The sequence below is a fragment of the Triturus cristatus genome, chromosome 1_2 (assembly GCF_964204655.1).
Source record: "Triturus cristatus chromosome 1_2, aTriCri1.1, whole genome shotgun sequence".
NCBI classification, from domain to species: Eukaryota; Metazoa; Chordata; class Amphibia; order Caudata; family Salamandridae; genus Triturus; species Triturus cristatus.
Genome location: NC_140580.1, coordinates 735,199,254 through 735,217,685, shown reverse-complemented (window position 1 = coordinate 735,217,685; position 18,432 = coordinate 735,199,254). Strand labels below are relative to the sequence as shown.

The 18,432-nt window shown below is 44.5% G+C and overlaps 1 protein-coding gene across 1 annotated transcript in view; it reads left to right on the top strand.

The window, feature by feature from the left end:
- LOC146867920 (protein-arginine deiminase type-3-like) overlaps positions 1–18,432 on the top strand; it is a 406,190-nt gene that overhangs the window by 89,658 nt on the left and 298,100 nt on the right. The window contains exons 2-3 of the mRNA XM_085608648.1: positions 5,727–5,901; positions 9,563–9,638. Coding sequence (XP_085464774.1) covers positions 5,727–5,901; positions 9,563–9,638 — 251 coding nt within the window. The remainder of the gene's footprint in view (positions 1–5,726; positions 5,902–9,562; positions 9,639–18,432) is intronic.

Sequence of the window (18,432 nt, the reverse complement as noted above, 5' to 3'; positions counted from 1 at the left end):
GAATTGCGAACAAAAGGTGTTTATGAGAGAGATCATCACGGACAAGAGGCCCAAATAACGGATGGTCTGTGAAATTTACGGACGGTTGGTCACCCTAACTTCGGTAAATCGTGCACACTGCTGTTAAACATGAGTCCTTGTTGTCACAAATAGTTATAGGTTTCCACAGTGAAATACCTTGGACTAAAATTGTGATTACCAAGCAGTATTATTAATACTTGGACTGATTAAAGGTAGTTTACATTTTCCAGTAATTGAGCCATTGTATTATTTGGAAAACAATCAAGATACTTTCAGGGTGAGCATTTCTACCTCTGCAGATCTCTTCTTGGATTATAGCCTCCTGAGGTTTAGCATGGTAAGTAGACCAGGCTGCGTCACTGGTGTATCCGAATACTTAAGCCTACAGCGATTCAGTAATGTTCATTTTCAAGCTCACTTCAGATGTCTGATTGCCTGCTGGGGTGTGCTCACCTTGAAGTGCAACTGTAGTTGTGACTCCTGTTCATGATACTCATTTGCAAGGTGGCATTCATTTCAACTTTCCGAACCCTCCCCACCCTAAACTTGTTTACTTTTTTGCAAAACTTTATCAAGTTCTTTTTATGTGACGCTCCCCGCTCAGGTTATGAATTTGATATATTTTAAAGTCAACGTGAGTCTTAATATGGTGAATAAGTGGTAATTGCTTGACATAGATGTAGCTTCAGATAGCTACCTAGGCATGGAATTTCTTTGAAAAGTATTGCAAAGAGAGCTACAATTTCTGTCTCCCAACTTTAAAATGTATCAGTTTATATGTCTCGGCACAAGTCTGTGTCTCAGAGCAAAGCATAAACTGTTGGCGGTGAATGATGAATAATGAATGAGTATTGTAGCCCCACTTGCCAAAGGACAGGGAAGGACTAGGGCGGCTGTATTGGGGAAGAGGTGTGGCGCCGCGGCCAGGGCGACTGACTCCGGAATCTGGGGATCACGGATCGATCCCTGGTGCCGGCGGCAGATTAGCCCAGCACCATGTGACTCTGGGCAATAGCTTGCTTAATCTTCCCGACGGCCCCCAGCGCCTAGAGACCCTTATGGGTGATTGTTTGCGCTTTACAAATGTGGATTATTATTATTCTACTTGCAGTGTGCAGTTTTGGGGTGGCAAGTTTTGAATCCTGGGTGCCTATTGTAGGATCTATAATAGCGTGTGCAGTCCCAGGGCCTGTCCTTCAACACAGCGAGTGAGCAGCTGTTTGCAGCAAGCAAAGGATAGAACTGCCTCAATCCTTATATGTTGCCCTGGAAGAGCAGAGCAAGCAGTGGAACTGAAGCGGATTTGCACCCTAAATGACACCTCTGCATTCATATATTAAATTAACGGAAGTATGCTTCATTTTATACTTGGAAGTATGTGTATGGATTGTTAAAATCGTGAAATTTAATGCTCAGCCTAGAACACCCTAACAATACATCGGAACAAGAAGAAATCTTTCACTTCAGGCAGCTTAACTCAAGCAATTAACACCCATTTCGCATTCAGGTAGCCTTTACATGCGCAGACAAATCAGTCCCCACATTTGCATTTTTTCATGTATATGCCTTATTTATTCCCTTCCTAGAGTTCCAGGGTCTATTAATAAACTGCATTTTTTTTTGTTTGCTTAGTAGCAGTACTACAAAATGTTATTCACAAACCTACACGAGGAGGTCTCCACCCCTCCCTCTCCTATCTGCAGCTCTGCTTCCTCTTCTCCTGTCTCTTATGCGTAGAGATCTCCGCCCGACTGTGGAGATCGTCACACGTGTAGGTATACATTTTACTAGTAAATATGGGCGGCATAAGGAAGGGTTAGTGGCTGGAAACTGGCAATACTTGCCACCAAAGCCGAATTGCCCTAGAGAAGTAAGGAGGGGGCTAAGGGTGAGGGTGCATGCGCCCACTTACGAAAGAGTAAGCCCCATAATATTATCAAACTGTGCTTCTAAAGTTACTACATCAAAAAGGACCCAAAACAGTCATAAATTTACTCCAGCGCGGAACTAGAATAAGTACAGTACCACCAAGGGCCACACACAGGTGCAGCAAAACCGTCCCATGGAAAATAAGAGGTTGTAGGAAGAGACTTGGGTAGGAGATAATGTGAAAATAAATTAATGTAATAAAACGTTTTAAATATATATTTTCATTTAATATATTATTTTTTTAAATAAAATTTCAATGCTGACTATTTTAATAAATATTGTAAACTCTTTTCAATGTTAAAATAAATGTAACAAAAAATAAATTATTATAATTTAAAATAATTCCATGCATAACTGATAGTAACTTTTATTATACACTAAATAAATATAAAAAGTGCTTTAGATGGGTGCTATTTTTAAATACACCTTTCTTAAAAATTGTTTTTTATAATTTAACATATGTAATCTAATTATTTTAAAATGTACTTATAGATGCAGTACCATTTTGTAAAAAAGAGAAAATCGTATATAAAATTAGTTTACTTTATTTAACCTTTCACAATTTCCTTATACTTTGCCGTAGGGCAATCTGCTCCCAGATTAAAGTGGTTTCTGCTAAGTGTGCGGAACATCAAATACAGTCATAAAGCCATTACTATTCATCACGCCATCCATTGCAGAACCCAAGAAGAATAAAAGAAGGCATTCAAAAATCTTTGTTTAATTTTTTTAGTTAAATAGTTACATAATAAAAGAAAGATTGGCCTACTTCCTAGTCTGCCAGTAATGTGTTCAGCTGATCCTGATGCGAGAGATCATTTTGATTGTAACTGACATTTGAATGCTTTACGTGGGATTGAATGTGCTACCTGTTTTGGCTAGCAGCATTAAGCCCAACAAACAGTTAATGTTGTAGACCCACAACGTAGTTAAACTCCACTTACGTTAAATCAGTACAATGGTAAAAGAATAAATGAACAAAACCCCCTGAAAGTAAATAAAGCTCCTGTGTGTTCAACTCGAACCGGTTCTCTCACAGGTGCACTTGGTGCATGAAAAAGAATGATAACGTTTTAAATATAGTGGTTGTGGCTACAGTTTCATGCCACTGCAAATAAAAACGTGTTAGATTTATTCAGTTGTACTTAATTTACGCATTTTGGAAGACAATTTGTTTTTGTCTCAATAAATGTTCAAACCCATGACCTGCAAGTTATGCACAGGTCTCAGCAGCAGAGCTCCAGCCCACAGAGCTCCCCTGCCACTATCCCACGTTCCTTATGATCATTCCTGTTAAACAGCTTGATGCGGAGCTCAGTCTTTTGGCAGAGACTGAACCTACTGGAAGAATGGAACACGACTGTCCCTGTCCCAGCACTACTCGACGCCTGAATGTTCTGGGTTTTTTTTATGCATCTTTTATATAGCGCGAACACGACCCGAAGGCATTGGAGCGCTGTACATGAGCACCGTAATTGCATTACATATTCAGGCACGGGGAGATTAAGTGATTTGCCCAGAATCACAGGATGTGGACGCCACCTCGAGGCTCGAACCCTGGTTTCCTGCACCAAAGTCGGCAGTTTAAGCCGACGGACCACATCCCCTCCCCAGTTCTTTCCTGTTCAGAAATTATTTTATGTGATAGGCACTGTTCCCTAGCTGGCATTCGGCCTACATGGAGGAGGTGATAGTGTATCAAAAGTTTTAAATTGGATCGACGCACACAAACATAAATATTCTAGCAGCAAATTTGTGTTTAATCTGTAGAAAATTCAACAAATCCAGATTTTTTTTCTTTTGGTTCGACACCGTCTGGCTGCCCTTCTGAAATGGCTTCTTCCCGACCCACACATTGGGGCCCATGGATGGCGGGCGGACATCAGTCTGCCTGCCACCCTAGCGGTGCTGGGACCGGCCACCAGCGGTGCGGTGGTCCCGCACCGCCAATTACGATGCGACCGCCACCCTGGCGGTCGCATTCCGCATTGTTGACAATGGGGCGGGTCACTGCAATGCCAAAGAGACATGTTGTGCATGGAGTGGCAGGCACCGCGCGGTGCCTGCCACCTTGTGCATGGCAATGAAGGGGGGGTACTGTAGGTACCCCCCAAGTGCAGCCCCCCACCGCCCGGTCCGCCAGCCTTTCCATGGGGGTGAATCCGCCATGGAAAGGCCTGTGAAACCCACAATCATATTATGGAAGGTGGTGCCTTCTAGGCACCGCCACCATATTATGCCCCAGCTCCGCCTGGCCGGCAATCGGAACGATTGCCGATCGGAGGAAAAGCGGCGGACGCACTTTGCCTCTGCCGCGGTACCCCCCTCCAAAGTAATATGGCGGGGGTTAAATCTAGTTGGGATGGCGGGTGAATCGCCACCGCCGAGCCAGCGGTGGCCATCTGCCCGCCATCCTAATGACCCCCTAGGTCTCTAAACATCTTCCTGGGCACGCTTCCTCTCACCCACCCCTTTCATTCGCTATCAATGAAACTAGTTCCTTACCAGCCTCTTTTCCTACCTGGTCACTGGTCCCCTTTCTTCTGTAGTGTACCTCTGCAGCAGGAGAAGCCCACATTTAAGATTTAGTTGCTGAAATCCAGCTTGTCCCCTATCAACCCCTACATCACAGTGGCATAGCCCTTCCTGAGGGTATCAGTGGCACACAAGATATTAAAATACAACATAACGTTGTAAATCTTAAACTATATGTGAAATAAAAAGGACAATTACTGAAGGATCTTTGCAATCGATAGTGTAATTTGGCTACTTCAGTGCAGCATGATTAATATACACCTGAGGGACTTATCTGCTTTGGAAAGTTCAATTTTGAGCGGTTTCCAACACTGTCTCAGCCTAGCACCAATGTATAGAAAGTCTGTGGTGACACTGGAGGCACGGAGTGTTGGAATTTCCTTTGTGGCTACAGTGATAAAGGGAATGTTGTAGTTACAAGCCCGCTTCAGCAGTCACAGAAGCACATGACGGATGGAAATACACTTACATTATTTGCATTGCTTGTATCTCACCCCTCATCCCCATTCATCTTTTCACTCCTTGTGATTGTCTTTTCACTGCCACTAAATGATTTCGTTGATGATCAGACAATGCTAGGCAATGCAACTCAGAGGCGCAGCTTGCCCTTGGCCAATAGAAGGCCATGGTCCCTAAACAGGCTAGAACTTTTGTGCCTAGGAAAAATAAATGTTGAATGCTCAGACCCCTTTCATTGACACCAGTCCAAAGAAGCAGCTTTACTGAGATGACTAATACAAGAAAACAAAACTTTCTCCACATTGATGGTGTGAGATGAACTTCTCATGCTACTACTTCTGCCTTAAGATTCTCGGACAGGTTTATCTTTGTACTGCCTCACCTCTGTCTTTTACATTTGCTCGTATACCTCCAGCTGTCCATCCACACCCTTTATCTATCTCTGCTGTAATCCCCTTGCTTCTCTCACATCTCAATGCTCATGCAGATTTGTGGACTCAGTGGCTTCTCCTGAATGGTTACGTCCACTTAAGACAATAGACTGAAATATGAGGCATGACTTTATATTCCACAGATGGAGCAAAATCTACAGGGTCTGCTAAAGCAAATTACCTTTCTACACATTTTACAGCTGGTGTGATATCGAAATGTTTGCATTTACCCAAAGGCTCACATTGCGACTCATGCAAACTGCAGCTTGTTTTCTTTAATCCCCATGTGTTTTCATCTCAGTTTAGCCTGCTGTTCTCAGTATTATCAATTTCTCTCTCTCTCTGCACCAGGTGTGCCCCACCAGGAGCTGTGACCTTCAAAGTCAAGAGGACAGGTGGAGTTCAGGCCTTGTACAGACGCGGGGCGGTGACTGCAGATGCTTCCACGAATAAGTGGCCCCTGGACAGTGAAGTGGAGGTGCTTGTGTCTATGGATTCCCCAAGTACTGACCTCAATGACAACAAGGTGAGAGACTTCAGGTTACACCCCACACTGTTTGTTGTCAGTGGTAATGTTTTGATGTTGGTGACTGCTCTAGAACGGCCTAGATCAGTGATTCTTAATCTTTTGACAAGTGTGGACCCCCACTTAGTATATTACTGGGATACTGGGGGCCTTCACTGAATCATTATTAGAATCAGGGGGCCCCTACTGAGGTATTGCTGGAAGCCGGTAGCGCCTGCATAACTATTTTCGATAATTTGAACAGCAAAACAATACGTGAAAAAATTACAGAAGCAAGCTTTCAATAAAGAAATATATAAATGATGAAATATGTTATTTATTTCACAAACACATATAAATAAACCTAAATTTGAATGGGAAGGTTGTAGCTTTTCAAAACTCAATTGAGGCCAATCATCGTCCATACTATAGTCTGTTTCATGCTCATGCACTGCTCCCATTAATCAGTCTTCTGAGGGTAATACCTTCATATTTAACTTCCAATTTCAAATTCCATCACATTCACAGACTATTGTTGATATCTTCAATTGCACATTTTGACTCCTTTTTTTATATGCATTTTTATTAATCTGTTAATTTGTTTGAATTTTCTAAACGGTCACGGACCCGTGAGTAGCTTTTGTGGACCCCCCAGGTGTCCCCAGACCACAGATTGAGAACCACTGGCATAGATATCTGTCTTCATTGCAGTTGTACCATATTCATGTTGCATGGATTTCCTTCAGCACCAATGGGTGTTGACATGTCTGAAAATGATTTGAATATACATAAGATTTCGTTTTACTTGTCATCTGGGCACGCGATATGTTGCATATAGCATGGGCAGATGTTAGAGATTTTCAAATCCATATCGAAAGCTAACCTACCAGGCTCCCAACAATCTGATGCCCCATCAGTGCTTCTACGATGAAAGCCTTTCACAGCACCTTGCCCAAGAGCACTGAGCAGACTTAGACTGAACCACTTCCTTCCTTCTCCCCTGGATGCATGTCACCTGCAGATTATTGCCTAGTGGGTGTGCTCCAATTCTCTTATAGATACTTGAAGCCGTTGTTGTGATACGCTCTGATCTCTCTTCAAAGTAAACCTCCTTCATAATCCTGCCTAATCTGGTTTAAACACCAAGCTAAAATACTGCAACCACTATGGTGTACTCCTTCAATGTTGTTTTCAAGATAAGCCTTAAAAAATAGGGGGTTAAAATAAAACACTGTGGTCACTTTTTGGAGTACACAAAGTTGTGGTTCAGTATTTTAAAAGCTGGCAGATCCAACAGAATGATGAAGGCACAAACTTTTGAGTCCACGATGTGGGTGGGCCATACGTCCTACACCATATCCCCAATATTGGTCTCAACCACATCCCGTACATCTGAAAGCTCTCCATTGACTCCCTGTGCAGGAGATGCTAGTTCAGTGTTTCAGTACACAAAGCCCTTAAAACAAAGACCCAACCTACCAGACCAGTTCATCTTCCACACTAGATTTCAAAGCCACTTGTCTAATCTAAGAAGACCGTGGTTATTTCCCACTGTAAAACAATCTTGTGACTAAGTTTTTGCCCTATGTGTTAAATGCTTTAATATTACTTTTCACAACTTCTCAGAGCCATCACTTGTATGCTACTTTTCTAAGAATATGACATGGTGAGAGATTTTACCTAATCTACATGTTCACCTGTGCCAGGCCAGCTACATTATACTGGTACATTGATGCAGATTGTGATGAATGTGGCTTTCGCATTTCCTTAATAAAATAAAAACGAGTTCAAAACTTACTTCAGACAATATTAGTTGTAATGAGCTTAAATGATAGCCCCATCCAAGTGGCTTTAGGATTCAGAGATGAAGTGTCCGGTGGTTGCAGGCTGTTGTCCATCAGCCAGTAACCTGAGGATTGTCCTAACGTGTTCAAGTTTTAATAAGGTATGTGCCATGATGTTTTTCAAGCATATAGGTAGGAAGAACATTCTCTCTTGCTTCTCACAACTAGACTAAAATATTAATTAAAGAGACCATACCTGACAAAAACCTACTGATGAAAATACACCGTAACCAAATGCCATCCTGTCTAAATGCATGCTCTCAAAGAAATACCATAATGAGGCCTAGAGACAAAGTATCGAGTACCAGTGCATGGTTTATAAAATAAAGAGTCACCCAATGTCATAATCCATTTGACATATTTGAGTAGATTATATCAGGTCCCTTACTGGCTCAATAAAAACTATGTATAGTAATTTATTCAGGGAGCAAACAAACTTCTAGCAGAAGTGATGGCAACAGACCAGACATTCATCCAAAATGACCTTAAATATTGAGCAAGCCTGGCTGAAGACGGCTGAAATGCCAGAAACCGGTCCTAGGAAGCTTGTTTCCGGTCCAGGGAAGACATGGCTTGGCAGTTCGGGCTGGACTGTTCCCATGAGGCACAGGGTCAGACTGATTTGCATATGGTCATGTCTGAACTGGGGTGGCAGAGTGGGCTAAAGGACGGTGGTGGATTAAACCCAGATCAATTGACTGGGGGTGAGTGCTTGCAATGTTCAACACTCCGTCCATCATTTCCTTTGGTTTTGCTTAAATATTGAGCGGCAGATTTACAAGAAACTGACGCATCTTTAGAGATGCGTTAGTTTCCTTGATCCAGCCTGCGATACCCTTGTGCCACCATGGATGCGCCATATTTAGAATACGGAGCACCATGGCTCAAGTATTGACAGATGCGTCAGAAATTCTGACGCATCTGTTGGCCCAAAAGTCATGCATTGCTGGAGTCGTGTCGCAAGAACAACGCAACTCCAGCAATGCATGGGGAGGCCTTCACTCATTGTACTGCGTCACACAGCAGACATAGGGTTTTGATGAAGTGGCGTCCTAGAAGTGGCGCAGTGAAATCTTGTAGATTTCACTGCATCTTTTATGGTTTAAATCTTTTATTGGCATTTCAAACATACACAAAAAAATTGGAAAGCACCAACCTATAAAGATAAGAGCATCTCGCTTAATCCCCAGGTAATGCGTAAGTCTCTCGACTCCTTGCTGTAGACAAGTCATTGCTGGCCACCAAATTTAGAGAAGTCACTGCATCTTTTATGAGGCTTTCCTGCGTGGGAACTTCCAACCTGCATATGAGAGAGGAGAGAGAGGAGAGAGGAGGGAGAGAGGAGGGAGAGAGGAGAGAGGGGGGAGAGAGAGAGAGCGGGGGGGAGAGAGAGGGGGGGAGAGAGAGGGGGGGAGAGAGAGGGGGGGGAGAGGAGGAGAGAGGGGGGGAAGAGAGGGGGGGAGAGAGGAGGGGAGGGGGGGGGGAGGGGGGGGGAAGGGAGAGAGAGTATGAGAGTGTATGCAATTGCCTCCAATAGTGTGTTGATAATGTGGATTCCTCTTACTCTAGGTCTTTATCACAAAGACATTCAAGGGTCATAAAAATGCTCAAAGCTACTTTCTTTAGTCTAGCTTAGTTTTTGGGTTGCCTGGCTGACTCCTGATATAGTGCATGTCTGAGGATTGGTAGTAATTATTACAGGATTTGCTATACAGTTTGCTATCCGCTCGTCCTGGAATATATTTCAGTTGTTATGACCCGTTAAGGATAATTGTATATCCACAAGAATCTGGATTTTGCTGCAAACTTTTAATCTTCTGATATGACTTCCTTCACAGATAACTGTATCATATTATGACAGTGAGAAAACGGACACTGTTCTAGAGAAGGCGAGAATCCTTTTCACTGGTGTGGGTAAGTAAACCTCTCTCAAAGCTCTCATGATAATTGCAGTAGCACTGTTCTTTGGAAGACCATTTTGTTCTCTTGAACACACCCCGGTTCATAGCCAGCATCTTCAAGCTCAGATCCATTAGTGGATACCTAGGTTGCACTCACTTTGTGCAGGGATGATGGACCTGAACAGTGGATTGCATCCCATCTCCTCTACAGTATTCTGACCACATAAACTAAAACAGCTGTTGATTGTTGAAAATTATTATGCCTTGGCGGAGTTCACCGAGTTCCGCCATGTGGAACTCCCCGAAGTGCAAAAAAACCTCTGCTGCGCTACGCTGCGCTTCACAAGCAGCAGAGTGCGTTAGATAAATGCAGTTCACTGGGATTTTCAGTGCCAGGTGCTTGTCCGCACTGTGCAATCATCGCAAACAGCATCATGCACAGTGCAAGCGGGCGCTGCTTCCTTTCTGCCACTCGAGTAGATTTTTACTTGAGCGGCAGCTTTCTCAATGCGAATGGACGGTTTCTCAAAGCGAGCGGACGTGAGCATACGTGACCAATCGCAATGAGAAATCTGACCGCCCGCGTTGAGAAATCTCGCCAGAAGGTTGATTTTCCACGCTCGCTTGCCAACTTGATGTTAATAATCGCGAATAAAGAAAAATCTTGCCAGGAGGTGGATTTTCCGCGCTCGCCAACTTGACGTTGACAAACGCTAGCGAGGGGGAAAAAATTCCGCTCCGCTACGCGAAGTAGAGTTTTTCAGAACTCTGCGAGCTCCGCATAACGTGGAGTCTGGAAAACTCCACGCAAACCATAACTCTCACCCTCAAATGACCTGTAATGAATTAAAAATATTTATCCCAATACACAACTGGGCACCTCACATCATCCATAAATAATAACTTCTCTAAATATACTGTTTCAGTGTCACTGGTAAGGTGATATGTAATGTCCCCATGATGTCATCCGTGTCTTCTGTGACAGCTTTTACCACATCATACGTGGGATTCTAAGCTGTCAATTTCAAACATGTTAATGGTTCTCCTGTCAATACAGAAAGACCCCAATTGAAGATGAATATTTAATATAAAAAATGTGTAAATCGTCCCCAGTGATGAGGAAACCCCAATATGTGTACATCACTGATCACACCGTAAATGACAACATTCCTGTCGCTGTTATTCACATTGCCCCATAAACCCTTACATCATTTTAAAAATGTAAGTTTGTGGTAAAAGGTTTACGTCAAACCAAGGTTTAACTTACAGTTACGGTCAGCTTTGAGTATTACACCTCATTATATAATTAAGAAAAAAAAACCTACAAAAACACATTTAAAGTGCAAAATAGTTACATGCTTGCTTTGATATCCACTACAACGAGAGGCGTCCTTTGAACTCAAAAGCAAAATGTAAAACATCTGGGCTCTGCGTGCTCCATGTTTTGTGGCTGTAATACGAGTGCAGGAGTTTCTCAGGAGTGACGCTGCCCCCACTCTATGATAACCTCTTGACTCTTGTACAGTCATGAACGTGTTATCAAGCACAGGTCTCCGGTCAATAATCACTGGCAAATAGGATTAAACATCTGAAACCCTAGAACGACTCCACAACTGCGGAGACCTAGGTATACCTGCACTTGGACCTAGCCGGAGGTAGAGAGAAGTATAGGCCTGCTCTAAAAAAATGGGAACTATTGCTGCAACCAACTTCCTCAGTGAAGCTTTTGTCGGGACCCAAGCACACATTAACCACGTTAAAAGCAGCAAGTGTAAACCTCATTGGTGAAGATAGGAGGTTTGCAATTTATATAGTAAACATTTTGACTGTGACGTCGTAATCCACCTTCTGTGATAATGGCTGTTAGAAATGGGGTTTCTGGTTGGCAAGGGTATGCACCTAAGACAGGCAGAAAGCATTTGCACATCCCACCCACACAGCAACACAATGACTATCCCACAAAAGAGACTCCACACAGATTCTATAAAAATATATATGGTATATTACATAGAACACCAGACCCAAATGACATGAATAACAAAAGCAATTAATGCACGATTAAAATGTCACAGCAGATGCAGAAAATAACTATTGCATAAGTAGTACTTTACATTCGCGTGACTTAGGCACTTTCCCTATTATGCAGTATCTTTAGAAGCAGTCAGTCACCAATATTGCAGAAAAAGCATAGGCACCTGTGTCCTATTAGCAATCATACTGTAATTTCTCGGCTGTCATCTATGCAAGGCAAAGATGATGAAACTATCACACGCGTGCTGTTCTAATTGTCACTATAAATACCTCGAGGGCACACCATTTTGAATTATTATTTGTTGCATTTCATGTGGGCTTAGTATCTTTCAAGGGAGTAAATGCATAACATGTTCCCAAGCACTTTCACTTCTATCAGGCGATTCATGGTAATTAGTGGAGGGACAACGATTCCCATTGATCAGCGTGCTCTGTCCATGTGGGAGCAGAGGATGCACAACACCCGAAAGTCCTGCTGAGGTTTATCCACCTTTTCGTACCGATTCTTGTGGCCAACTGTGGGTGCTATAGACCTCCCATTGGATCAAAGTGCCCGCGGGACTAAGGTGGAGCTACACCCCTGACAGCACATTTATAGGGGCCCATTCAGGGCCCACACTGCCACTGGGATCAAGGATCCACCTCACCCTGGCCATTCCCAGTGGCTTTCGCTTTGTAGGGGTTAACAGGGCTGACGATAAGGTGGGTGGCGGAATTGCCGTGGTCCTACACTCTAGTTGGGAAATCTCGTACAGGAAACTCCTGAATATTGAACCCCTAGAAGCTATGTATTTCAGTATTACCGTAGCTCCTAGCGTCACTCTAGCCGGAATTCTCTTATATAGACCCCCCCCCAACTCCCCGCCCCTTCACCTATTAGAGCTCTACAATATAGTTGCTGAAACACCCCCATTTTATGATCCTTGGAGATTTCAATATGCACGTGGATGATATCCACTGCACTAAAGCCCGCCAGTTGCTAAAGTCACTGGAGGGCCTTAATATGACCCACCTGGTCGTCGGCCCCACCCATCGTACCGGCCATACGCTAGACTGCTTTTTACCAACAACCCCAACCTAGCCACAGCTCCCCCCTTACCACTTACATGGTCTGACGACTTCTTAATTCCATTTAGCATTGCACTTCCCCCTACGATCATCTGAAACTCCCACCAACCGGGAATACAGTAGGAAATGGTTTAAAATCACCAGCAATTCCATGACTCCCGCACTCTCTTCTACCCCCCTCCACCTGACGAGTGACCCTGAGCCTGATGCACTAAACTTCAACAGCTGGCTTTCAACGGTCCTTGATGCTGTTGCCCCCCTTAAACATATCAACTCTGCTAGACAAAAGCCATCTGCACCTGGTTCAATTCTGAACTGAGGGCCGAGAAAAGCCGCTGTAAGAAACTTGAACGCAGCTGGAGATCATGCTATGATTCCGCAGCTAAATTGATCTATAAAACCGCCATTAAAACTTTTCATAAACTTAAACGTGTGACGATGAGAGAGTTTTTCATCAATAAAATTAACATTGCCGGGAATTCTTCAAAAACTCTCTTTAAAATAGTAAAAGACTTCACCAACCCGTCTGCCATCTCGAGTACTATTCCCCCTACCCAGGATCTCTGCAACGGGCTATCGGACTTCTTCCACGATAAAATCCTGGATATTTACTCATCGTTTGCCCCATCTTCACCTTCACCTTCCCCTATCCCAGACACTACGACGACCCCCGGCGATGCACTTACCTCGTTCCACCCTATCCCCACTGACACCTCACTTCATAAACTCCTCACCTGCAAATCTGGTTCACCTAAGGATTCATGCCCGGCGCAGTTCTTTAACACCTTAGCCCCCCTTATTAATACGCCACTGAACCGAATCTAGAATTCCTCCCTGAACTCGGGTACTTTCCCCTCTATCTGGAAACAGGCCCTCCTAGTACCTGATCCGTCTGTTTTTAAAAACTACCGTCCCATTTCCCTTCTTCCAGCAGCAGCCAAAGTTTTGGAGAAGCTAGTTCAAGAACAGCTGTCTAGCTATCTTGAATCCCGGCGTCATTTCCACGACACCCAGTCCGGGTTTAAATCCGGCTACAGCACTGAGACTGCCCTCCTTGAAGTCTCCGAGACCGTCCGCGAACATTTGGACTCCGGCAGATTGGCCATGCTAGCATTCCTCGACCTGTCCACGGCATTCAATACCGTCTCTCACTCTATCCTGCTAGAGAGAATCAGGGGCACCCCTCTGTCCTGGACTCTATCCTTCCTGAGTGGCCGAACTCAACAAGTCTCTCTCAAACCTTTTGTCTCCGAGGATAAACCCTTGCATTGCGGGGTCCCCCAGGGCCGCACCCTGAGCCCCCTCTTCTTCAATGTCTATCTCTCCCCCCTGGCGGCACTGGTTGAATCCTGTGGGGTAAGAGTGATCTCCTATGCCGACGACAGTCAATTGGTGTTCTCGTTCGATGATCCCTCCGAGGCAGTGTTTGTCAATTTCAGACACTGTTTACGTAATATCTCCACCTGGATGTCGCAGAAGACGCTGAAACTCAACTCGGACAAAACGGAGGTCCTATTTTTCAATCAAACAAGTCCCCCCTCCGACATTGCTGTGGTGGCCATCCGAGCTGAATCCCCCTCCCAAGCAGGTAACCTCGGCTAGGAACCTTGGGTTCCAGTTTGATAATGAATTATTGTGCAAATCCCAAATCAGTCAGGTCTCCTAGGCCTGCTTTGGAAAGCTGCACATGCTCTGCAAAATCCTTCCCTTTCTTCCCATAGAGTCCCGTTGTACCATCATCCATGCACTGATCACCTCCCATCTCGACTATGCAAACAGTCACTATGTGGGAGCTCCAGCTTATCTGATCAGACATCTGCAGATCGTTCAAAACGCGGCTGCCAGGCTGAATGGCAAAATCCCTTATCGCCACTCTATTTCTCCCCACTTAAGGAAACTCCATTGGCTGCCCGTGACCAAACGCATCCAATTCAAGTCTCTCGTCCTGGCCTTTAGATCTCTTCAGGGTCACGGCCCAGCCTATTTTAGAGCTCGACTCAAGCACTCCCAGTCCAGCCGTGCCCTCCGATCAAACAGTCGCCACCTTCTGGCTACTCCACGCTTTCGCTGCCCTAGAATGGGCGGCAGAGCCTTTGCCGTGATCACGGCCATAACCTGGAACAGCCTGCTACTCTCCTTGTGGTTGGCCGAGTCTGAGACGCTCTTCAGACGTTCTTTAAAGACCTGGCTGTTTTCCAGCCCTTAGACCCTGTCTAGTTCCTCATCTGCCGCCTGCCACAAGCGCCGGGTCACCCCCGTTGGGGGTAGCTGTGCGCTCTATAAGCTTAAAAAATAAATAAAGTGCGGCATGCACGTAGCTGCCATCACTGGCCGTCACCCTTTGCAAGCAATTGGGTCCCAAAACATGTGGTGGCTGATACTCCGAGCTGACGTGGGTCCTCACTACAATGAATCATGCAGAGCGAGACCGGGGCTGGCCAAGTCCTGCCACAAGCTATGGGTGCAAGATGCGTTCTCCAGGTCAGAGCGCTGTACTGAGGGCATATTGCACTCTGAACTGTACACCTTGAAATTGAGCTATGGTGCAAAAAGTTGGAATCAGCCACGCGCTGATCAGGCGACCCAGTACCAGGTGCAGCACTCACCATGTGCTGCGCTTTGAAGCAGAAGCGTAGTCACAAAGCCCGGAGCATTACACAGTGCTGAGCTTGGAGAAGTCAGGAACATTACACAGTGCTTACGCCACGCTGGGCTCCTGGGAGAACACTTGAGGGAGGGCATGCATGCAGGCAGGCAGGCTAGTACATAAAGGCCCCCTAAACAGAGTGGCAGATCCTCCAGCCCAACAGTCAGTAGACCAGCACAACAAAGTAGGTAGTCCTAATGGGGGGGTTCCTCCTGGAATCCCAGCAGTACTCTGGCAATGTGTAGAAAGTACAGCCAGCAGCATCTAGTTTAAAGTCCCACACAGCGTCTTTAGAAGTGTGCAACAATCTCTTTCAACCCAACCTTGGCTCAAGACGTCAGTAGGGGGTAAATCAGCCTGTTGTGTGAGGGCAGGACACAAACAGTACAAATGTAAAGTGTGAACGCACTCTTCCAGCCCAGGAAGACCTTCAGTATGCAGATGTAACCATGTCATATCCAACCCTTCCTGTGTTGTGGCTGTCTGGAAAGTATGAACCAAGTGTAGCTGTCACAGAGCCAGGCTGCAAAGTACAAGAGTCACAAGCACAGAGAAATTCCCACTTTCTAAAAGGGGTTATCTAAATAGGGGAGTGATCCTATTCAGGACCCAGGCGACAGGGATCAGCTAATATGTATATCTCTAAATGTACCCCCTGAACCATAAATGTAGAATCTTTTTCTGTGTGAAAACATCTCACATTCCTATCCCAGATGGTCAATGCATGACCATCTGGAAAACGAATGTGAGACGTTTTCACACAAAAAAGTTCTACATTCATACTGCAGGGGACGTTTAGAGATGTACACTTTCTAAAACAGTGATAAATCATGCTAACTGGTGTAATTGGATTTTACATTACTACCATTCTAAACATACCAAACATGGCTCGCCACTTCTTTCAGATCAGGAGTTACCACTTAAAAGCATATAATGGAATTCCAAATGCTAGCCTACGGGAGGAGTAGACCTCACAGCAGTGAGGAACAAAATGGGCTGTTTGTCACTACCAGGACATGCCACACATAAATTAGCGTGTCCTACCTTTTGCTTACACAGCACCCTGTCCAAAGGGCTACCTAGGGCTTACCTTAGGGTTGGCCTATGTGTAATAAAAGGGGAGTTTAAGGTTTGGCAAATAGTTTTGTGGCAAGTCAAAGTGGCAGTAAACTGTGCAAGCAGGCCCTTCAGTGGCATACTTGCAACAGGTTTGAAAGGCTATGTCAGTGAGTGGCACAAGCAGTGCTTCAGGTCCATTAGTAGCCTTTAATTTACAGGTTCTGGGTATATGGTATACCACTTTACAGGGACTTCAAAGTAAATCAAATTTGCCAAACAGGTGTAAATCAATCATAACTTGTTTAAAGGAGAGACCACATGCACTTTATCTCTGATAAGCAGTGGTAAAGTGCCCAGAGTCCTGAAGCCAACAAAAAGAAGGTTAGAAAAATAGGCAGAGGATGGCAAAAAGTTTCGGGATAACCCTGATTTAAAAAAAAAAAAAGGGCCAGGTCCAACAATGGCCATCTGATGATATAATCATGCTTTTCCTGCTGCACAGTATTGGATTACTTTTTGCATTACTTTTGCCTCATAGTTTGATCATTTACAGCCTATATCTGCACCTCTGCTGCTATAGCGGTATCTCTAGTATGGCATCAGAGTAGCCCTGATAATTCTCTTCATCCTCCCCTCTCTCATTTGCTAGTCTCTCAGATGTCCGAGTTATGGATTGTGCTCCCTACCATAACTCACGAATATTTTTGTTAAGTAAGTAAAATCTTTACTCGATACTTCTCAAAAATCACAAAAGTATACAGATAGAATGCATAGTTTAGGAAATCATAGACATGATTCCGCTATAGTTTATAACAAATTTATAAAATAGGAACAGTGCTTTTTTGGCAAACTGCCATAGCATTAAAAAGTTAAAGGGGACAAAGCCCAAACATTATATAAAAAAAGAAAAAAGAAAAGCTGGCCTAACTTGTTTTGAAATCCATTGACAAAAGAAGTGGCCGTATAAATTTATAACGTAAGTGAATAAATCTAGGCATATCATGACAATGGGGAGGGAGTCGGGGCGAGAAATATCATCACAAGAACACAGCAACAGGTTTGAAACTTTACACCAAGACCGCTTCGGTAACAAAAGTTGATGAAACATGTTAAACCTAAAATATGTCAACAGCCTGTGATGATGGTTAGCCATTTCCAGGACCAAATAGTGCTCCATTCCAGGTGCAGCTTATACCATGACAAAATGACTCCTAGATCATTTGTGTAGGGCCACATCCTCGAGTTCCACAGCCGCCCTTTCATAAAATGCCTGTTTTAACCATGGTATATCCTGCCTAGCTATTACTTCTGGATCAGTAAATAACTTGGGGTGGCCCAGAGAATTAAAAAAGTGCCTAATATAAACAAACCAGGGAATGCCCCACATGCCCTCCAAGGCCATACAGTCACGGATGATGAGCCTATTGGGAGACAAATCCTCTTTCAACCAGACTAACAACCAATATAACAGGGTACGCAAGGCGATCAAATCTGTTATGTACCCTAGTCCTACTTCCTTGTGAAGCATCTCAGAGGTGGTACTCGCTGGTATTTTGAGAAGGCTTCTAAGGAGAGCATTTTCTGCAACCTGGAGCTGTGAAAAGAGCACATAGCCCCAAATTTCACCGCCATACCAGGCCAGTAAAATGCACTTGCCCTTAAAAACTATTGGCATCGCCTTGACGTTGGTATGACCCATACTCCTTGCCAGAAGACCAACCCCGTTGATGGTTGATTTAAACCTCATGGCATTTTTCTTCAAAAGAGGTTGCCAGCAGAGTTTGGATTCCAAAAGGATCCCTTGACCCTGTCACCAGGTAGGTCGCCACCCTAGCCACCGCGTGGTCCTCCCCGAGCTGTGCGCTGTAGCTGCAGTGTGACCGCTGTTGTTCCTGCATTCTTGGTAACTTGTGCCCTGTTAGTCGTTCCCCCCTCGTTCGCCTTTGCATTCTGTATCCCGTAACCGCTTTCCCCCCGTTCCCCTTTGCATTCCGTATCCCGT